Source organism: Parasteatoda tepidariorum, chromosome 3 (assembly GCF_043381705.1).
Source record: "Parasteatoda tepidariorum isolate YZ-2023 chromosome 3, CAS_Ptep_4.0, whole genome shotgun sequence".
Taxonomy (NCBI): domain Eukaryota; kingdom Metazoa; phylum Arthropoda; class Arachnida; order Araneae; family Theridiidae; genus Parasteatoda; species Parasteatoda tepidariorum.
In genome coordinates this window covers 99,616,846-99,641,270 of record NC_092206.1, presented here as the reverse complement: position 1 = coordinate 99,641,270, position 24,425 = coordinate 99,616,846, and the positions used below count along the sequence as shown (strand labels likewise).

At 29.2% G+C, this 24,425-nt stretch overlaps 1 protein-coding gene across 1 annotated transcript in view; it reads right to left on the bottom strand.

The window, feature by feature from the left end:
- The window catches only part of LOC107454758 (sister chromatid cohesion protein PDS5 homolog A), a 62,766-nt gene that overhangs the window by 7,333 nt on the left and 31,008 nt on the right, over positions 1 to 24,425 (bottom strand). The window contains exons 25-32 of the mRNA XM_043040559.2: positions 23,162 to 23,276; positions 22,676 to 22,808; positions 18,266 to 18,385; positions 15,798 to 15,854; positions 11,999 to 12,099; positions 10,253 to 10,852; positions 4,367 to 4,651; positions 1,514 to 1,622 (exon numbers count right to left, since the gene is read on the bottom strand). Coding sequence (XP_042896493.1) covers positions 1,514 to 1,622; positions 4,367 to 4,651; positions 10,253 to 10,852; positions 11,999 to 12,099; positions 15,798 to 15,854; positions 18,266 to 18,385; positions 22,676 to 22,808; positions 23,162 to 23,276 — 1,520 coding nt within the window. The remainder of the gene's footprint in view (positions 1 to 1,513; positions 1,623 to 4,366; positions 4,652 to 10,252; positions 10,853 to 11,998; positions 12,100 to 15,797; positions 15,855 to 18,265; positions 18,386 to 22,675; positions 22,809 to 23,161; positions 23,277 to 24,425) is intronic.

Here is a 24,425-nt window from a genome sequence, read left to right as displayed (position 1 = left end):
AAATCATGTACTTTCATTATGAAGTGACGATGAAAATTCAGAATACTTTGCCAACCATTAATAGCAAGAATATAATCTTTAAACTTTTATTGAGTTTGAAATAGACGGTTATTTTTTCCCCATAACAAACCAGTTTTTGTTTAAATTCTTTAAGAGGAAAGCATTATTTTGAGGGTAAAGTTTTGTCCAAGTAGCTCATCAAGTAAAAGGTATCCCAAAATTCATACGCAATATAATGTTGATAGATAAACTCAGACTTTTAATTAAAAATTGTGATTTTTTTTAATTGACGAATTCAATAAAGAGTTATGAATGAAATAGTAAATCAGGAAACTGGTTTCCTCAGATTTGAAGGCATACGTTGCAGTATTTTGTTGATACAGTGCTAAATGTCCTTCTTAAGATAGCTTCTACCCTTCCAATCTTTGATTTTAGATAAAATGTTTAATTTGTGTTTCTAAGAAACTTTTTTGCACTTAAAACAGTTTTGATTATTTAGTATTATTAGACAATATAATAATTTAAAAAAAAAGGGTAGAAAATAAAGGGATCGCTTTATACGATTAGAAGAAATAGCGCTTGATAATTGTTAGAACTTCGATTAATTTCTCCTCAAAACTTTAAAAAAATAAAATGATGTGTTTTGTGGCAATGAGTAAGTAATTTAAAACTACTCGTTCTTTAGATTTTTAAAAATCTAATTTTATTGCAGTTTAAATTGATGAAAACAGATTTCGTGGATGACGAAAAATCATTTTAATGTTACTTGCATAAAAACAAAGATATTTATCAAAAATCTAAAAACAGGCAATATTTAACTACCTATCAAAAACTCTTGATTGCAGAATTGTATTGGCATAATTTTATCACAAAATATTAAAAGGGAATCAATACAGCAGCCTTATATCTCAAATTGTGATTGGGGAGGGGGACTTTCCTTTTACATGCATCAGAAGATACTGCCAAATAATTATAATATTTATCACCTGTTTAATTGTGAAAATGATATACAAAGGATTAAAAGCATATTTAGAATTTTCCCTTCCCATCTCCAGAGACAGTTGGGAGAGAAAGTGCCTCTTAAAAGTGTGGGTAGTTGTTGGCTTGCTGACATAAACCTAAGACAAGGAAATAAAAATTCTAACAGAATGAAATCACATGATATTGACATAGATTTTTAATCACCAAAACAAGAAATTATATGACTAGGGCCAATTATGTGACTTATATGACCCAATTTTAAAAACATGTTGTTCTTTTGAGTAGTATTCTATATTCAACAACCCTAAATTTTTAGCAGCTCCATCTTTTTGTTGGCAACATTTTATTATTTAGTGCAAATTCTGTATGAATTTCGGGACATCTTTCAGTTGTAACATTATTAAACAAGATGAACAGTATATGTGCTAGTCATTCAAATAGATTTTTTTCTGAAATACAAAGCGAATAGTGAAATAATAAAATTAAAAGATAAGCATATTTTCTAGGTGAGAGAGCTGCAATAGTTACTCACTTCAATCACTTTATTTTTTGCTGTTCTAGCAGAGGTTCTCGTCACAATAGAGTTAGTAGTCTTTATGGAACTTGTTACCTTATTACTCCTTGTAACAGGTTTCTCCTTTCTAAGAGGAGGGGAAAGAAGTAAAGAATAACAAAATAAAAGGAAAGAAACAAAAAATTGGGTAACTTATACTGTTTCAAATCATAAACATAAGTGAAAAATAAATCAAATTAAAACAACTTGTTAAAAACTAGTCATTCAACATGCAATTCTAATGCATTTCAATCAAAATAAATTTGGGGTCTAACAAGAAACTTTATTTGTGGCTATTTTAGTGTTTAAAATGTCAAAATATTTTGAAGAAAAAATAGGATTCAATTTTTAATTTAGTTTACTTAAATAACTATATATCATGTATTAAATAAAAAAACTTAAAAAATAATAAAACAAAATACTTTAATAAAACAAAAATCTTCAAAGTTATAGGAATGGTTAACAGTGTAGCTAATTACAGGCTTTGAACGCATACAATTCTAATTTAATTTTCAATTTATTTTAACAGAAAGGCTTAAAGCAGTGATCTGCAACCCTATGTCTACATTCTAGAATGTGCTTTTAGGAGTTGGAGACAACTGGACTCATTATAATTTTCAAGAGTTGTATACATTTTTCTACATGTTTATTCCTTCTTTTCTAAATGTTTTTCAGACTTACTCAATATTAAGAATGATACAAAGTAAAGAAAAAAAAATCTCGTGGATTAATCGTAATTCAAAATTCAAGCAATTAAATAGTGAAAAAAGGCAAGTTCATTCAAAAGATAGCAACTCATCAATTTTAAATTTATTTAGAGTTTAAATGTAATATGTGTGGTAAAATGGGATAAAGATTAAACTCATTATTATAAAAACTTTTTAAAATAGTGGATTTTTGTTTGATATTTCTTGCAATTATTATTACAAAAAGTAATCTCCCATTGCACCCTGTTCCTTAAGAGAACTTATAGATGGTGAACAAAATAACATGATCACCATCTATAAGTTCAGTAAAGTATAAGAACACTGCTTCATCAATTGTATGGGAATAATATATTTTTCTGCATAACAGCCATACATTTTTTAAAATATAAATTTAAAGGTCTCGATGAAAGACTTTAAAAGAAGAGGTATCTGTAACTTTGCAAATGATGTATTAACTTTACAGTTTTAGGTAGACGTTGAAAGACTGTGTTTTTTCTTTCAATAAAAGCAATTTTAAGAATCTACATTTTTTTACGCTAAAAAGAATACGTTTTTGAATAAAAATAAATATTGATAAAATTTATGTTATTCAAAAAGCGCCAAAGTTTTAAAGAACTTACGATTACAATAAAATTATTTGAAACCAAAACAATAATTTGAAAGTTATGATAGTTAAGTTTTCATAGCATGCTAATAGTTTTAATATATAATTTTTTTCCAGAGCTAATAAATTAATATTGTTTCTTAATTAAATAAAGTATGTTGGTGGTAGTGCTAACATTACTTTATTCACTGTTGGTCTTTAATATTCTTAAGCTATCATCCAAAAATAACAAAAGTTTTGGTTAAGTGAAAAAATAAATTAAGCTTAACAGAGTTAAGCCAAGGATTATCTAAAATAGAACTATGTGTTATAAAAAATATTTAAAAAACAGATTCTAACAATAAACAATTGGATCTAGATTTCCGTTTTATTACTACATGTTTAACAGAATTTCTTTTTTATTAAGGTTTAAAAGAAAAAAGATAGTCAATGATTTTCAAAGAAGCTTTGATACAACATTTAAAATTAAGCTTGTTCTTCAATAAAATTTTTTTTAGAAATTATTAATTATAGGATTAAATGCTAAATAAGCAGGGTACTGCCAAGATTTGATTATTCCAAATTTGGAAGGGTGATAAAAGGCATCAACAGAATGAAAGGTTTCGATAGATAATGGGGCCACATATAAAGATGCATAAAGGCTTTGAGTTTAGGGACAATTGTGGACCCACTGGAGGATTTCATACTGTAGATTGTTGTTTTGCTTATCTGGGAATCATTTTTGCATTGTTGTAAACTAGGCAATAATGTCAGTGAGTGCCATTAGGAAAAAATCTTGTAATAATTAATAAAATAAATCCTTTAGCACTTAAAAAGTCAGTAGAATCTTTTGTAGTTGTGCTCACACATGGTATCAAAACCCCACAAGGGCTTTTTCTGATTTCCATCTTCTCAACATGGTTTGTGACCCTTATGGTAAGTTTTCATCTTCTTGATACCTTTCATCACACCTCTCAATTCTTAACTCAAATTTTGGAATGTCCTGTAAATTTACCAGTATTATGACTACATTTCAACAAAGAAAAATTATTAAGAATTAAAAGAAGAAATGAATAAATTTTCCCTGAAGCTTTAGTAACCAATTCTGAAACTTATTTCACAGTTTAAATTTTCTAAGATATAATGAAAAAAAAAAACAACTTATAACTGACCATAAAAATTTAAACAAGTATTTTATCCAATGATTGTTTTTATTAAGTGTAAGAAAGCCTTACGAGCTTGTCTTTTGGTGAATTAATATTTTTAAATTGTGTAGTCAATGCAATCTGAGGAATAAGGATGCAAGCAAGGAAGAAAATAAAGGAGGAAAAATATTAAAGCAAATAACTAGTTGGTAGACTAAAAGACAATCTATTGAAACATATTCAAGGTTACTACATTTAAAACTAAATTTATAAAAATGAAATGGAAACAAACTAACTATAAGCTTGTATGATAAACAGGATATTATAAAAGTAGTACTTACAATTCCGACAAAACATTCTTAATTTATTAAAAAAAATAAAAAAATAATTGATTTACCTCGATGAACTGTTCTCCTCAACAGACTCGTTAATTTGATTGGACAGGATTTTAGATTTAGTTTGCCTTATGGCATTATTTTGAGAGTTCTGAACAATGACTGAAGCAGCACCAGATCTTTTGGGAGCATACTTTATAATACTTGATGTAAAGCTTTGTATAGAGTCCACAGAAGAGCTTGCTTTTGTATCACTTATGGAGGAACTGGCAGATGACTCTTCTTCCACAGCAGAGGAAGATGCATTGCTACGTAATGAGCGAAGAGAAGGGGCAGTATCTTTCTTCCTACAAATTGTATTTAATAAAGTTTAGATAAAACTTATCACTCTTTATAAAGACAAACACAGAGTGTCGTAATTAGAGTGCAGTGTTTAGAAAACTTCAATAATATATACAATGTACGGAGAGTAAAAACTAGACATAAAGAGTATGGCATATTGAAAGAAGTTTACTTTTATGACTAGATTCCAAGTCACCATCAAAATTTAAATATTTAAGATACAAAATTGTATATTTATAATGAAATAAACATTCTAGCCTCCCACTATAGAGACAAGTTTTTTTTAGAGAGAAATACACTTTTCTACTGTTTAAGATAGTAATGTTTAATATGCAAAGGCACAATGGGGATATTTTTTATTCATTTTAAAAGAAGGAAAAAGCAAACATGCATCATTCCTTCTTTAGGTTGTGACCTACTGTACATGAACTAAGTTGACAGAAGATTGAAAAAAAAAATGTATTGCAGGTTTGTTAGTCAAGATATGTTAGTAGAAAAATGGACTAGGGCTTGATATAGAAACATAGCTGTACACCATTCACAATGGGCATGTATCAGAAGAATTAACTACTATAACACATTAAGAAAACAGAGTTTGCTGTAAATGAAAAACAACTACCACTATCAATACATTTGGGCAACACAGTTTGCTATTGATTAAGCACAACAACTAGTTTGCTGTAGAGTAAGTACAACAGCTAAGTTAAATTCATTGTTACTATAGATATGGACAGGAAAAACTTCACATTGTTGAAGAGGAAATACAAGTGCTCGATGGCTAGAAGGTTGAAATAATCCTTTAACCCCCAAATTTCAACCACAGATACAAGTCAGGATATCACCTGTGTTGCTATTGGCATGACACTCAGGGCTGATTCTCAACGTTCAACAACTCAGGGATACAAAATTCCACATACAGAAGAAAAAGACATAATGGCTAAAGAATTCAGGTTTCCATATTTTCAGATGCATATATTTGATATTTGGATTTTTTTTAAACAAGTGTGAATTCAAGAGTCAAGTTATTAATTGAATATTGACAAAATTTACAATTTTGAAGTTAAATATGGAGGTTTGACTTACATACTAGAAAATGCATTTAAACAGGCCATAATTCATTTCTAAATATCAAATGCCTTTCTTAAATTGTAGAAACAAAATTTGAAATCAATATTAATTTACACCATAATTAAAACTATAACTTCAATAAAATTCATTGAACTGTCTGATACACGTAAGAAACTATTATTATTATTTTTTATATTTATATTGGAGTAGCAGTTAAAATTTATAAAAGTAATATTTCAAAATTCCGGCTAAATAAAATATACATCAATTTATAAGTAATATGCTTGAATATAAAGATTTCTTTAAATGCATTTGTATGATTTTTGTATGATAATTATGCTTAAAATCATACATTTGTATGATTTTAAGCATAATTATACATAAATTATTATTTTTTTCAAAATGTGTTTCTACAAAGTAATGCCATTTTTGACTGTTGCTTTAATTAAATTGAAATTTCATCAGTTATACTTTTTTTCTCAACCTATATAAAGATAGATAATAAAGAGTTCTTAAGAGTTAAGTAAATTTTTTTTTTTAAGTTTTCAGTATATTATAAAATATCTCAACTCTCTATCTTTTTGTGGTGTGATATATTCTTTAAAAATATACCTAATGATTATTTCCATATTGAACTTTGTTTATTCGTATGAAAATTGGAATATACTTATAAAACTACAAATATGTAATATAAAAAACATTTTTAAAAATAATCTAAAGAGATAAGGCAAGTTGTATGTTCATAAACTAACAATTTCAAAAGAATAAATAAATAAAAATGCAGAAAAGCATTAAGAACTATTAAAAATACACTTTAAATGAAAAATAAAGTTTTAAAAATCTCTTGAAACATGTTGTATATAAGCATTTTTTTATAATATATATATATACAGTTGAACTTGGATAATTCGAAGGGCAAGGGGTCTCTGCGAAACTTTGAATTATCCGAACTTTGAATTATCCAAACAATGTTATTTTTATGTCTTAAAATAATTACTCATAACAGAAATTGCGAAACAAAGATTGTTCATTAATTTTAAATTAAAACGTTACAATTTTTAAAAATATTTAGCTATATCAGATTGCTTTAAAGAGCTTGCTTGATTTTTTCTGACAAAATCTTCAAGAATATTTATAGCTCTAAACACAGCTTCACTTACGTCAGATTGTCCTTCTGCATAGCATCGATATTCTGATAAATGAACGACTGCCTCACTTGAAGTTGGAATTGGCCTCTGTTCTTCTACCTCATCTTCAATATCTTCTTCGTCTTCTGTTGTAATATTCTTATTGTTTAGAACTTCAGATAGAATATCTTTATCCGATAATTCTCCACAAATATCTATATTTTCATCCATACTGACGTAATCATCGAACTGAATGTTGTCTTCCCATGCAACTGGGGGAGGTAAATTTTCTTCATTGAAAATAACTCTCGGGACAGTGTTCCTGATGAATCCTGCCTTCCGAAAACAATTTGCTATTGTTTTTTGGCTGACTTTGGACCATGCATTTAAACACATTCTTGAAGCATCGAGGAGAGTAATGGGAAGCTTTTGGGAAGATTCAGTAAGGAGGTGTTGAACGACTAGACATCTGTAAAAATGTTTCAGATTTTTAATGATGCCTTGATCCATTGGTTGCACCACTGATGTCATGTTTGGCGGGAAAAAAACAACAGTGATATTTTCCATAGTGGGTATTGATTTATGAGCAGTGCAGTTATCAATAAATAGGATGGTTTTTCTGTTTTTTTTTGGTATGTGCGATTCAGATCAAGTAGCAATTCTTCAAAAATATGCGTCGTCATCCATGCTTTTGTGTTAGAAAGGAAGAAAGGCATCCTATAGGCTTTGATTTGACATTTTTAAAACACCTTGGACTTTCCTATCATCAATAATGGTAATTTCTCAGTGCCATCCATGTTCGATCCTACAAGTAAGGTGATTCTGTCTTTACTATGTTTTCCACCATTACATTTTTCACCTTTAAAAGTAAGAGTCTTTGCAGGGGTACATTTGAAAAAAAGTCCTGTCTCATCGACATTAAAAATGTCTCTGTCTTGTGTATACTCAATAATTTCGGCAACTTTTTTTTCCCACTCATTTGCTCCACCTTGGTTCACACTTGAGCTTTCACCACACACAGACTTGAAAGAAATTGCATTTCTTTCCTTAAACCCGTCTAACTATCCGGAGCTTGCTTTGAAGCTGCTGTTACCTAAACTGATGGCAAATTCTTCAGCTTTAGCATGTACAAGAGTTCCACTGAGAGGGATGTTCTTGTCCCGTGTTTGTTTAAACCACTTTGCAACACANGTAATGGGAAGCTTTTGAGAAGATTCAGTAAGGAGGTGTTGAACGACTAGACATCTGTAAAAATGCTTCAGATTTTTAACGATGCCTTGATCCATTGGTTGCACCACTGATGTCATGTTTGGCGGGAAAAAAAACAACCGTGATATTTTCCATAGTGGGTATCGATTTATGAGCAGTGCAGTTATCAATAAACAGGATGATTTTTCTGTTTTTTCTTTGGTATGTGCGATTGAGATCTAGTAGCCATTCTTCAAAAATCGTCATCCATGCTTTTGTGTTAGAATGGTATCCTATAGGCTTTGATTTGACATTTTTAAAACATCTTGGACTTCGTGATTTTCCTATCATCAGTAATGGTAATTTCTCAGTGCCATCCATGTTTGATCCTACAAGTAAGGTGATTCTATCTTTACTAAGTTTTCCACCATTAAATTTTTCACCTTTAAAAGTAAGAGTTTTTGCAGGAGTACATTTGAAAAAAAGTCCTGTCTCATCGACATTCAAAATGTCTCTGTCCTGTGTATACTCAATAATTTCAGCAACTTTTTTTCCCCACTCATTTGCTGCACCTTGGTTCACACTTGAGCTTTCACCACACACAGACTTGAAAGAAACTGCATTTCTTTCCTTAAACCCGTCTAACCATCCGGAGCTTGCTTTGAAGCTGCTGTTACCTAAACTGATGGCAAATTCTTCAGCTTTAGCACGTACAAGAGTTCCACTGAGAGGGATGTTCTTGTCCCGTGCTTGTTTAAACCACTTTGCAACACACTCGTCCACGTCAGGATAATCAGGCTCTCTAGCTCGCTTGCGATTTCCATTAGATTTAAAAATTCTTTCTTTATTTTTCAAAAAAGTCGAAAGAGTGTTAGGGGCTATTCCAAACTCTTTTGCGATGATGCATTTTTTTACACCCTTTTCTACTTCTCGAATTACAGCAATTTTTCATCGAAAGATAAGGTTTTATATGGGACACGGGGCTTACTAAATACATGCTGGTACTGAACTATCACTACAAAACTAAAATCACAATGTAGAAAACTCAAGTAATGTCGACTACAGTCCTAGTGTTTAATGCCGTGATTATACACCAGTTTCCCGGAGTCGGATGCAAGGTGATCTCATGAAAAAAATAAACGCACCACTACTAGAGGAACACCTGTCAATCAACTGCCCGATGACCTTTGAAGGACGACTCACATAGACATAACTTTTTTCAAGATCATGAAGACTCGCCTAGCCGGTGACAATTTTTTTCTCCTCCGCTCCGACCAATGACATGTATGTATCCTATCACGTGATTCGAAATACCCTTCCCGTCGTCCTTTCTCCCTCCCCCTTGTCATCCCTAAAAAATTTTTCCATAATAGCTGAAAGTAACCAGAATACTTTTCAAAAATAACTGCATTTAAACACTAGATTTTGTCATTTTTGAAAGGGTAAAAACTTCGAATTAAAGAAGTTGGATTCCGAAATAACCAAGATTTTTTAGCATTAACGGAATATACATGTGTCTAGGGAAGTAGAAAAGCTTCGAATTATACACGAATTCGAATTAAAGACGTTCGAATTATCCAAGTTTGACTGTATATACACATTGTAATTTGAATTTATAAAAAGTTAAATTAAAAGTTAATTATGAGTAAAAATAAGATAAATATGTACTTAATAAATAAAATAAAGATTAATAGGAATTTATCATATTTTAATTACAATCTTCAAGAGTATCAATATTGCTTTTTATTACCAAAATTTAAAGATTGCATATTGCTAAAAAAAAAAATCTTCATACAGAGTGTATCGCAACAGCGCATGACTGGAAATGTCATAGTACACTGATAGGGGCACTTTCCTTTTATGAACCATTTCAACGTATGTGTTTGAACAGGTATTTTCATTTATCAGATTATCATGTTTTCTAACAACTATTATGGAAAATGGCATTTAAATTGGTTCTGTATTATATATTTAATCTTAATTTAAAAAGATTTGGTTTGTAGTTAGATAAGCTAACCAAATTTTTAAATCAGGATTAAAAATATGATTCTTAGGTAATTTAAATGCCATTTTTGACAATAATTAGAAAACATGAAATTAAGAAAAAATAAAAATTAAAAAAATTGAAAATATCATTGAAATTTCATAAAAATAATTAAAAAAGGGAAAAATTGTAATTAGTGAAAAAAACATGCATAATGTACCTAATAAAATAAGTATTACTTTTTGTTATTTGTAGGCGATTCCTTCTCTGGGCTAGCCACCCGTTTTCTATTACTACTTCTTCCAGCAGACACTTCACTATCACTTAAATTATTCTGAAAGGAAGGAGCACCATTTTTTAATGAATGACTATTTAAAACTAAAGAGTTGTTTTTTCCCCTTTTCGTTTTGATGGGAGAAACATTGTTCATTCGGAGTGGACCAGCATACTGTTCAATTTCATCCAAATTCAAACAAACATTGCACTCTTTGATCAAACGTTTGATGGAATCAGAATCTGAAATGTTCACACTGATTCCATCAGAACTGTCCACCTGCACATCAGAATTACCGCCTTCATCTGATGAGACGGTTTCAGAATTCGAAGCACTGTCTTTTGTCCGTCCGCTCTTTTTAGTAATTCTTTTAGGTCTACCACGTTTTCGCACTGATCCATTTTGCACTTTAGTTACAGGGATTCTTTTACTCCGGTTTTCCCCCGGGGCAGCAAATTCCACATTGCTTTGACTTTGATGAGAATTTTTAGGAGCTGTTCTTTTTTTCTTTACCACTGAAATTTCCTCTTCGCTAGCTAAATCTTCTCTGTTTTCGTTGTCAGATCTAGAATAAGTTAACAAATCAATAATTGATTTAAAAATAAATAAAAATTGTATTATGCAGCAAAATAAGTATGCATGAACTAACAAAAAGAAAATAATTAGAATTCAAAAGAGAATAATAAGCATCTTAATTCTAATAAACAATAATTATCCGGTTATATAGAATGGATTTTTAGAATACGATAAATAACCAAAGATACAAAGGATCTTTGGTTACATATTTTAATCTAAAACTCCAAACTATGTAATATGATAATTAACATAGAGTGTTTTTTAGTTTACTAATAAACAATAAAAATACAATATTATTAATGAAGTATTTCTTTTAAATCAAAAAAAAAACTAAATATTCTGATTACAAAGCATACCTGAAGGTTGGAAAAAAAGGCAAAGAAACAAAAGACACATAATCAATGAATAATACAAACAAGAAATTAGTAATTCAAAAAAGGATTATCAAAATAATATGAACTCTTATTTTGTAAATAATCTTGAATTCCTTCTTCGTCTAGAAATAGCTAAGTTCAATGGAAGAATGTTTGATTTCTTCCATATGTGATTTTTTTTTTATGTTAAGAACTGTATTTATGAAAATCTGAATTGATAAGATGTGGTGAATATGGAAGATGTATATTAAAATTTGTTTTATTCTATTTCTTTGGAATGTCTGTTAAAGGGACAAAAAGTGAAACAAGTTATTATTTTAAATAATATTTTGCTTGTAATTCAATAATTGGCTAAACCAACAGCTTTGCTAGCCACATTTAACCAAAGGCATAAATTGTGCAACTTGATCTGAAAACAAAATAAATGCATATATTATTAGAATATCAATAATAGTTATTGAGATATAAATTACACTGATTCCACCTTAAAAACAGATTCACAAATATTGGCTCAATAATTGAACAGGCACCTTAAATGAAATAATGAATCTGAATATTTTCAGAGTTGTTAGGGTATCCTAGGTTTTCTTTCTTTCTTTCTTCTCAAAGTCCCAGCATCATGTTTGTAATGAATATATCAGAATGAGCTTATCATATAATTTAATATATGGAATTAACAATAAAAATCTACCCATGAAATTCATTAAACAATAAAATGCATATAAATAGAGCAATATATAAATTACAATAATTGCATATACCTTGAAAGATTGTCTTGAGTATTATCCAATGAAGTCTGTATTTGAGATGTTGTATTCTGAAGTTTTGACATTTCCGCAAAATCAATCTCAAAACAAGATTGCTAAATAAATTCAAAAATAGACTTTATTTGTTATCCAACATTTGATTCATCACAATAACTTTTGAAATTTTTTCTTGCAAAACTGATTATAGTAGTACAAATGAGAAGAACAAAACAGAAAATAAATGATCATTTTTTTAAATTTCAATTTTTAGTGAAAAATTTAAGTTATATTCTGATAAAAATCTTTTAATTGGGAATTCAGAATGAAATTTCAGTCATTTAAATGCAAATTAAATTTTTAGTTACGACATATATTTATTGATTTAAAAATGGATGGTCAGGACACTTAATCATTTTTTGTTTACAAAGAAAATGAATTTTTTATATCTTTCTTTTATATCTTATTAATAATGAAATTTTTTATATCTTTCAACTCTGCCAAATAACACACATTTATTTGAACTTTACTCAATTTACAGCAGTGCTAACAATTGAAACTCAAATCAATAATTTCAACAATTATTTACACATCAATGATTCAAAGTAATTTTTTAATATAGTACACAAAATAAAAAAAATATTGAACATAATAGCAAATGCAGACCTGCCAACATTGTAATCTGTATGACCTTACAATTCTGAGCTAGTGTTTTACTCGACATAGTGTTATACAGAAAGTGTTATAAGAGGACCTTTTTACACAAAATTAAGGTCTGTTACTAAATACACTTGTCAATTTTAAATAAATTATTTCTTAAAAAAATTCATAGTGAAAACAATAACAAAAAACTCTTTTTAAATCTTGACTATTTTATTATATAATTGTTTTAACACATACTTACATTTAATCACAATTTCAAAATTCAATTTCTAGATTAATAAGAAAAGGAAAAAATTAAATAAACGTTAGACTTAATTAAAAACATTCATTGCTTTAAATGCTCATATGTAGCAGACTTAGCTGCTTTTAGGAATTCTATATGGAAGGTCTGCTCATAACAACATCCAGTTGTGTGCTTTTGGCAATTAGAATGTTCGCTAGAGATTTATCAGAGAAAGAATTTTTAAACTGTGTTCTTTTTTTTTTTTACTATGCTGAATACCCTTTCACATTCTGCATTGCTGTGAGGTATGCTTAATATAGCTACCATGATTTTTGCTATTCTACTGTACTTTTTGAAACATCCATCATTCGATGTTATTTTAGAAATGGTATCCCATTTTTTGTCCATTCTTGTTTCCTGTTTAATCACAGAAGGTAAATCAGTAATCTGCATATCACTAAACTCCTCTAAAAGTTTATCTCTTTTCATATCTTCAGTTTCTTCAACATTTTCACTATTGCACATCGATGGGAATTTTTTCAAGAAGATATCAACATTTTTTAATCTTTTTGAGGGTAATTTATTAACATCTGCAACTTCAGCAGATAATAAAAACTCACTATTCAAGGGAAATTTCTGCCGTATATAGTTGCAGACAGCAATATAATAATTTCTTATATTACTACAAGAGAGTTGCCTATTTTCCATTTTTAAGACTGATATTAACTTGGAAGCAGCACTGCCAATTATAATATCATCATCCAATTTATGATTCTTCTCTGACATAAAGTTAATGTCCATCAGGGAAGAACCTTTAATAACGTCTGCTCTGATAAATTTTGATACAAATCTTTTAATAAATGTAATAATAAAGAATTCAAAGTATGAATTTTTGGCTCCTTAGATTGTAAGATAATTAAGGCTCTTTCAAAAACTGGGATAATGTAATTTAAAAATAAACAATAAGCTTTACAGATATCCAATGAAAGAAATAGAAGCATTTGTTCTTCCCTAGTCAAAGTTGATTCCTGTTTAGAAGATTTTGTTAAGGAACTTTTGGAACAATTACCTGCTTTTAATTTCTTTGCAGGCTTTTCCATTTCTGATTCTCATTCAGAAGTTTTCAAAGAACTATTTGAGCAATTACTTATCTTCAATTTCTTCACAGATTTTTCTATTTCTAAAGGTCTTTTCTTCTTAGAAATATGTTCATTCTTCACTTTGTTGTCATTTGCCGATTTTTTTAAAGGTATGGAATAGTCATTAAGACTATTGCATTTGCTCTTTCGACTTATTTGATCCTTATAAAAACTACACAGAGGATCCCATTGTTCCAGGAGTTCCCATTGTTCTCTTTAAGCATCTACCATCTATGCAACTATGAGAGCCATCTTGTGCAACTATGTTTCAAAATTTTATGTGCATCAACATCAAATAAAAGTTTGGAGTTCAAGTTTCTTTTTAGCACTCTTCTCTAAATAAAAAAAAAAATATCAACCAAAACATCAGTAACTGATACAGGTAACACAGCAGCCCCTCTTTCAGCAGCAATGTGTACTAAATGGCAAGGACAGCCAACAACAAAAATTTCTCGATTTGCTGTTTTAATTACAGCAGCGACACCATTCTTTGAGCCAACCATCACCGGAGCATTATCGCAGCTAAGTGCCAAACAATTTTCCAAAGGAATATTTTTTGATTTTAAAGTATTTAACACCAAATTACCAATGTTCTGTCCTGTAGAGCTTGAATCCAAAGTCGGCACGGCAAGCAGCGTTACCTTGACTTCGCCAGCCTTGGTGTCGAAGTAAGACACAACGATAGGATAAAGTTGTGCACCTGTATCGTTGCTGCCATCAGCATCAACATTTGTTTCTGAAGAGATTCAACAATTGAAGCATTTTTAAAGTCTGCTATTTTTGACACAATAGCAGCAGTTTTTGTTCGTCCTGCACCATTGTTCTTTTGCAACATCGCTTTTAGGGAACTTTTTCCTAAACAATGGGTCAGCATGATCTGCGACACTAATAGGTAGAATGTGTTCTACAATGAACGACGTAAAATACTCTTCGGCCCATATTACATTGTCATCAGTTCCAGACGCAAAATACTTAGTAAACCTTTCATTTTTATTAACACATTCCGCTAAATCCTTATGTCTCTTCGTGTGTATATGATCATTTATACCGCTTTTAACGACATGTGCTATTTTAAAATCTAGTTCGCAAACATTACAAAAGGCATAGTGCTGCAAATTGTTGGACTTAATTATGCAAGGAAAGCTTTTAGAATAAGATTCTAAAAATATCTGATTGTAAACTTTAGGTGGCATTATTACAAATAAAAAAATCACGCTGCAATCCATGTGCACCATATGGTAAACACAAACATAACCGTTGCCAAAATGTGCTCTTAATCTAGTCCATGATTACCGGTCACATGATCTCCTACATCAGAGTTCCCACTGGCTCATTTCGCCGAGGAGCATACCCACTCTCATTGGTTAACGATTTTTTTCGCTTAACGTAATTGGCTCTCAAAACCAACCCGATTACAACTAACAGGGAGTCGTTTTTTTGTGATGAGTTTCATAACTGGCACTTAAAATCTTGTAAACTTTTGAATTCATGATTTTAATAAGCAGGCTGTTAATTTAATTTTTTTTATTCTTAAGAAAAAACTTAAGAACAATAAATAAATACGCAACCGTACGATTTTAAAGCTTGCCCATACAGTCGTACTATCGAGTGAAATATCATACAAATTGGCAGGTCTGCAAATGTATTTAACTTAAAGTAATAATTGACAGTTGAAATACAAATTCACTACATAATAATTTCAATGACTGTTCTCAGATCAATAATTCCAATGATAACTTTCAGAAAAAATTGACACTAAAACTTAATAGTATTTCAACAAAGCTCTGCTTACCACCGGTTGTTCTTGAAGAAATTCAGGTGGTAAATACGTTCTCATATTGCTGTAGCTCTATATAAGAAAAAGAAATGACACATTAAATAATTCAGAACACATTAATAGCAATATCAACAGTAGGCACAAACGTCTTATAAACAAGATAATTTTGAACTTTTATATTAGACTGAACTAGAATTCCAACTTCATCAAAAACTCCCTCAGAAATTTTTAACAAATTAGGATAAGAAATCAACAGTGAATAAACAGCTCTTTTTAGTCTTTTTTATATTTCCTTTAATTACAACCATCAATATATTCAACCAACATCATATCACACATTAGAATTGTAACAATTGTAAATGGTATTTTAGAAACTGGGCACTCAGTGTCAAAATGATTGGGTATTTAATTAGTATTTCACGATACAATAGATAAAAATGTTTAAAAAATAAAAAAGATTTTTGCATAATTTTTTTTAATATATTACAATACCATATAAGGTAACTACGTGCAAATACTAAAAAATTGTGCATAACAGCCCCTTTTCATGATTTATTAATCTTACATTGTAGACTACGCTCAAGACCTCTTAAGTTAAGAGCAAGTGGTCCTGTAACTCTTTCATCAATTATAGAGATATTTCACGTTTCATCAAAATAAATAGTGGTTTGAATAGTTTTCTCAAGACTTTATTTATCCATTGACTCATTTTAGCTTTGAAAGCACAAAAATGTTGGGGTGATTTTCTAGGAATTAAGCAAATTTTTAGTCACTATGTTGGAATGAATGGTTCAGTTTCAATGGGTGTTAAAATAACATAGCGTCTATAGAAGATACTTCACGTAGCTGTAGTTATAGAGGGTACTAATGGGGGGAGTAAAAATAAAAAACAGCATATACTTTATTATACATAAATATGTAAATTACAGTATATAGAAATTTGTCCAAGAACAGGAAAACTTTAAAAAAAATTAATGGTTAATATATTGAGTCATATCTGCCCCATGTAGCAAGCATGCATTTTACTTGCGATTAAGATCAAATTTTTAAAAACAAATATTACCAACTTAGTTAATTGTGTAACTGAAATGAAAACATAACTCTATTCCAGAAAATGAGAAATTGTTTAACAAAGAATATTTTGTGAAAATTAATATTCTAGTTTAAGGGTTGGCAAGTTCTTGAAAATGGATGGTTTTATTCAGATTTAACTGTTGTGTCAAAAAACCTTATTGGAAATTGTTTTTGACATTTGTCAAAACCCCAAAATTTTGGTGCAAGGATAATTATTAGTCATTATAAGTATTAAGTATTTATAAACATACATATAAAATTACAAGTGACGAATCAATTATGTTCTTGAATTATTTTAACATTAAACTCTCTTTGCTTTGACAATCACTGTCAAAAACCTAAACTTTGTTGTGGAAAATATTAAATAATCATAAATAAAAATGTGTAAAAATGCAATTTATCCAATTCGTTAATTTTTTTTAATTGTTGAAAATAAAAATACAAAAACAATCATCTTATAAAAAGCACTTCACTATCATCTTATTTATTAGATGTAAAATCAATTTCCATTTATTATTATTTCAACCCATCCTTTCTCCGAAACATGTGATTACAAAACTTATTTTTCAGTTTTTCTTTTTTAATGAACAAGACTGAAATTTGAAAATATTCTTTCGATTGATGCTCAGATGCATAACTAGAATGTAGAGATACTGAAACTATTATAAAATAACATGTGATTAGTAAATTTATTCTAATAACTGTACTATATATTGCTAGTATTGATTGATTGAAAAACTTATTAACTCGTAAAAACAAACATTTATATTTTTTTGTAAACTATGATTAGTTTACTTATCAGGCATTATATTATAGCTCAGATTTATTAGAAACATTCATATACATTATAAGCAGGCATATCAGAGTCTAATATTTCCCCAGAACAAAGTTTTCTTCGGATCAAAATTTCCCCAAAATTTTAGAGTTTGTCTTAGTATAATAACTCTTTTTCGAAATATTTTTGGAAGTAAAGATTATATGAGAAAAATTTTATTTAATTTGCGCAATTTTTGGATAAACGCGCATGTGTGTTAAAAATAATAGAATGATTATAAATAGAATAATTTAAGAAAGGTTTTTTCTAGCAGAATGTTTTCTGAAATGTTTTTTCTAAAAAGGTTACAGAATTTTTCATGGTTTTGTCAAAAAAAAAAAAAGAAGGAAAAAAAAGCTTTGATTTCATTTCTAACTATTCCATGTTTTTATTGACAAATTTTATCTATTAAAATTTTTAGATAATAAATTTTCTTTTCCATATACATCTTTGATTAATTCTGTTCTTGATAACAGAGGTAAACTTGACAGGCATAATTGGATCATATCCTTATATAAGAATCAAATTTTAACTATAACAAAAAAATGATCAAATAATTACTAAATGAAGTATTAAAGAATTAAAACGAGCTTACTAGATCTGGATCAGTAAAGAATCTTTTATTAAGAACTGGCTCTGCTGGGAAGTCTTTTAGAATATAGTTTTTCTGGGACATAATTATGTTTAAAGCCAAATCACAAACAGCATACAGCCTCTAAAATTAGGAACCAAATTAAACAGTCAGTGAACAAAAAAGTGAAACAAAATCTAAAAATTGAGAAAAAGGATTAATAATGTACCTTAATGAATACAAAATTATTTCTTTTTTGTTGAACTACAAAACATTTTACATAAAGGTGCTTTCTAGACATATTAGTCAAGTTACAATTACTTTGAAGGGTAAAATTTTTTCATGCTTTAAAAAATTCAGTGCTTTTCTTAAGCATTTTTAGAAGGGTAGATACCTGCAAACACGCCCCTCTTTGTAAAAATAAGCTACTATCCTTTAAAAATACTACCTTTTATGAAAACCCACTTTTTATGCCAGGTTTCAGAGTTTTATTGAAGTTTTGTTGCATATTCAGAGTTTTATCAAGTTTATTTGTTAAGTTTTTATTTTTATCAAAGTTTTATTGTGCTGAGGCTAACAGTGTTCAACAAAATATGCCATAAGGAACAATCGTTGCTCTGAAGTTACTTAGAGTTGTTTCAATACCTGAGATGGAAAAATTTAAGTTTTGATAACTTTTTCTCTTTCTATAGTTTATTTGAAATTTTGAAAGAAAAGGGTTTCTTTGCATCTGGCACAGTTTGCAAAAATCTCATAATAAAATGGAATGACAATGCCGTGTTAACAATTGTACTAATAACGATACCATTTTACCCATTGCCAAACGATACAGTTGCAAAGAAAATAAAAGTGTTTTTTTAAAAATTTTTTTATAACCGTTGTTGAACATTGAACAGCTGACCCAATTTTCGGGCTTACGACTTCTAATGTTCAACTCTGTAGCCTTGTAATTTTGAACCCAACCCAGAAGACAAGAGAGTTCCTGGATCAAATATTGAGAGAAATTTGTCTTCAGGGAGGACTTATTGATGGAACTAACCCGTATTTGTGTTACATGGAGATTAAGACCACGAGAATCTCCCACGGTTAGCCTGACTGCAAAGGGACTCTAACCCATGATTCATCTACCACTGAGGATATTTCGCCAGCACTGTGGTCAGTGCCAGCTGGATGAGGATTCATATCAACCCGCCATCACCGGGATTCGAACTCGGTTTGCCTCATTGGCAGGCGAATGCTCTATCCCTTGAGCCATTGCGGCTCAAGAAAAGAAGTTGTGATTTCGCAACTCAACGTTATTTCGGATTAGAATAAGCATATGGGAGGTGTAGACCTACATGACAATGCCATAGCTGAATACCGCATCAAGATTCAAGGTTAGAAATGGTGGTGACCATTATTTCTAAACATCATTGATAGCGTTATAGTAAATTTCCAGAAGCTACATAGAATTTCAATTAGCTCAAAACTATCACTTAGATCTTATATAGTTATTTTCTAATTAAAATCTAAATCCAAGAACAATCCATTTGGTGAAAGTTCATTACGTGTTACCCATTCAAACAAAGGTTGCCCATCATCCACAGCTCTACTAATAGAAGTACAGACTGATAGAATCGGATATACAATAAATGGGCATGGAAAATAAAAACCAACAGACGATGTAAAGTGCGCAAAAACCACACGACTAATTTATGCATCAAATGCAAGGATCATTCGCATTCAAAATGTTTCGAACGTTTCCATTAAAAATATAAGCGTTGAACTAAACGAATTGTTCATTGATCTGGCCAATGGTGCGAATATGCATCATTTTATTTCTTAAATAAAATATTATTTTTCAAGCAGGAAACTTATTTCTTGTCTTAATGAATGTAATTAAACATATTTCAATGAAAATAATACATTTTATAAAATTCTTATCCTCGGCCTAAAATGGGTTAAAAAAAATTTATTCACAGTTTAAATAATAATTCCACACTAGTATAATTATCTGTGTTTATAGGTTTAATTTTGACAACTATTACAAATATTTACTTTATTCTCAACTGGCTCAATTCTTGATCAACTATTCTCTAGGGTAATTCTCAACTGGTTCAACTTTTTTTCTGGAGTTTAAAATTATTATTATTTTAAAAAAGTACCTTTTTTTTAAAATGAAAATTTAAATGTTTGTTTTCTCATAGTTTTCAGCTTAAATTATAGCAAAAAGCTTTCAAGTTGTTTATCAATTCTTAGTTTACTTTTTTTGAAAAAAAATTATACACTGAGATTATCTTTTAGCATGTCTTTAATTATATTTTATAAACTACAAATTCTTCTCATATTTTGATAATGAGTGAGAATTACTTTTTGAAAATTATTGAGGATCAAATTCAGTTATTAGATAGTATTACACATTTTTATAAATTTTTACGATGTTAAGTGAGTGCTCTTCCAAAACTCAAAATGCCCTTTTTTATTCCCAGAGAGAACTCTGAAAAATATTCATCATTCTAAAAATAAAAGGTAAAACTGTTTGCTACAAAAGATATTGTATATATATAATAGTTATTAATAACCTAGAATTTCAAAGTACAGCAGTATTTTATATGCAATACAAAAACAATTCAAGATTTTTCACAACAAGAACAGAATTTGTGTGAGTTCTAATACCAATATTTAATTAAAGTTCAAGACTTCCTTAATCAAGTAAAATTTTAATGTGGGATATCAATAATGTCAAAATGAAAACACAGTGAAAATGCTGCCTTACAGTTTTGTATAAAAGTAATTAAGGGAATAATCCCTCAATTCATCAGTTAAGATTTCTAAGATTACTGCATTGTCGATTAGGATCAATAAATTTTAAAATTAGATAAAAGAAACTATTCAATAAATAGGAAACTACAAAATTTCATCCAACAAGGTTTGTTACTGCATTTGCTGAAAATAAAAAAAAAAAGTAGATGCTTCTTGAATTTGTCACTGCAAATGCAAAATTGTTAGTTAAATTTTTTTCTCTCTCTTAAAATAACTAGATCCCCAAAAGTTTCAACGAATTCTGCAAGTCAGGTCATAAACCAGAACCATGTATATTATTAGTGGACAGTCCCTAAGTTTGAACTATTGAATATTGCAATTTTTAATAGCATTATCAGGGCTGCCACTGGATGAAAACAAGAAAAATAGTTGCTTTAGTTGCATCATATATGAAAAAAAGTCTCATAAATAGTCTCCAAGACATATAAAATAGTTGCTAACATCATATCCTCCTCTAACATAATTTAAATTATTTGTGCTGTAGTAGCATAAAATTCAAATAACAGGCAGTTAGATACTCATATTTTATAAAAAATGTACATTTATTTGTGGATTTGCCAACAATATATTCTTTCACACTAAGCATAAAAACAGGGAGTTTTATTTTTATCTGTTACAGAACAGTTGAATTTGAAACTTGAATTTCCTTTCCTGGTTCTAATTTGCAGCTGCTTAGTTTAGACATTAAAAAAAAAATAATAATAAATATTGCAATTTAATTCCGTTTTATTTTGTTTATTTTTCATAACTGACATATTTCCAAATTTTTATGCTTATCAAAAAAATTATGATCACAACTCGACAAAACGAATATCTCCATGTACCTTTTTTTCTATTCTAAATAGCTCTAAAAAAATTAACAACACATTTTGTGTAATTAAAGACAATTTCTCTAATTTTGCTACTTAGTTCAAATTAAAAGAGGGGGGAAAACTTAATCCTCAGAGATATTACATTAGCTTTCTGAAGCAGCAGGAGGAGCATTCACGTAGTGCGAATTCCAATTCCATCAGTCTGATAGGTTAAATATGTTTGTCATGCTTTTGACATCAAACAGTGAGAAATAATAAAGTTAGGATAAGACGAAAGTGGGGGAAGGGGGGAACTCCTGAAGCTATTCTTCATTTTAGTCGATTGGCTTAAAAAAGTCGCCGATTTTACGAAAATCATTGCAAATGAGTTGTTTTTACCCATATTTCTACTAAAATAGCTTTATTGCTATATTGCTTTAAAATAGTCATTTTAGTCGCCTTTTTAGTCTCCAATGGCAGCCCTGCATTATAAGTTAAAAAAAGATGTTGGATTAAAATTTCTAATTTTTCGATTCTTTTGATTTCTAATTTGATTATTTCAAAATGCACATTTGAATTTATAGAAAACAAGAAGGACTGAACCCACATTAAAATCAGGAATATCAGGACAAATAAGTTAAAACATTTTTTAATCAAAAAATTAGGACAGCTATGAGCCCTGCTATAAGAATACTGGAATTAATGTGCCTTCCAACTGTAAGTCAAAAATGGCAGCAAAAGAATACAGATTATGCATTTATTTAAATTTGATAATGCGTGTTATATAAAAAAATATTAATAGAAAATGAATATCAAATAATTTTTAAATTAATCCACTTACCAAATTTGTATCTTCATCTTCTGGATCTTGTTTATCCTTAGTTTGTTTTATGTTTTCAACAAGTCTCTTGAAAAATGCAAAACTGTAGCCTTCATTTTTAGCAATCAAACACTCCATAAACATTTGCAGGCAACTTAAATTAAATTTAAAAATAAAAATAATGGTAATTTTTTTAAATTTTAAACTAATACAATTTGAATTCTGTTACAGAATTCAATAGCAAGATATTGAAGAAAATGTGATAAAAAAGAAAGGTAAATATCAAATCAAGAATTGTAATTCCCATTAAGGTAATGAGGCTCAATACCAAGACTTGAGAATAAATATGAATACATTGATTGAAGTCTATTTGAACACATAAATTTATCAATTATTTTTAGTTCACAGATAAAAGGGTTAATATAGAAAAAGACTAACTTATTTCGTAAATTGAAAACTATTTTAGCTAACATCAAAAATGTCAAGACTTCATAAATAAATACTTACTTCCTAATTTTTTTTAAAGAAGAGATGCAGCTATAATCCCCGAAGAATGGAGCATGGGCTAATAAATGGATAGCATATGGAAGGGTGTATTCTGGCAGGTAGGATAAATTATCAGCTAAAAAAGTATATAATTTTTCAGATTTTCTTTTTAGATAGACAATAATTAAATGAAAATATATATTTAAAATTTATAAATGATACATATGAAAATTTCCTAAATTGTTTGAAATTGCTAACTAAACCAATACTTTTTTAATAGATAACAATTTCTTTCTACTTGATTTAAATGATTTAGGTAATATTTGGTATGGAATAAAAACCAAAGAAAAAAAAATCAGATTTAAAAAAGTCCAAAAATCTTTTAGATAAGTATTGAATTTTGAAATTTAAAATTAGATACAACCTTAATTTTAATGTTATCATACATTCAGGTGTGTATCATTAGTATCCTAAAAATTATTTATGAAAAGATTTTATCCATGCAGGTTTTGAATAGTCACTTATATATGGCCCTGGAAATGAAATTGTCATCAGAGTTTCTGCAAAAATAAAAAGGGAAGAAAAGCATTGGTCTCAATAACACGTTCCATGATATTGGATTGGTTGCATATCTATCAATCACAGACAATACATCTTTGTCTTAGCTATCACGATTCTCCCTTCTCTCTCGCGACTTTTTCCTGCGATAGTTTGTACATGATTGCACATATGTGCTATCAGGTCCAACGATCATGACTGATTTGAAAGCCCCTATCATAGCTGTTATAACACCAGTGTCAACCTTGTAGCAGAATTTTTTAGAGCTTTCTGCTACAAACCACTCCAGCACTAATATTTTTCTGCAAGAAACTTTGAATGATAACAAATACACGTTACTAATTTAAAGTAGCAAAAGCGTTGCTTACAAACAAAAAGCCTATTTGGATAAAATGAATTAGATATCATTTTTTTTAATAGAATATGCAATATTCTTTTATTCTAATAGTATGGGCAATATTCTAATATTCTTTGTAGGAGAAAAACGCAGTAATCGTTTCCTTTTTCACATTTCACCTTTTTCACACATTAAAAAATCTAATTAAAAATTGAGAAATTTGTTGCAGTAATTATCGAAAAGAACATTGACAATGAAATTATGCGAATCAGACTCTTTAAGGGGTTACTAAAATGCGTGTTTCGTTTCGAGATTCAGTTGTAATAAACATCATATTAAAAATGTCAAATTTTAAAAACCACTTGAAAATCAATATCAATAACTGTCAAA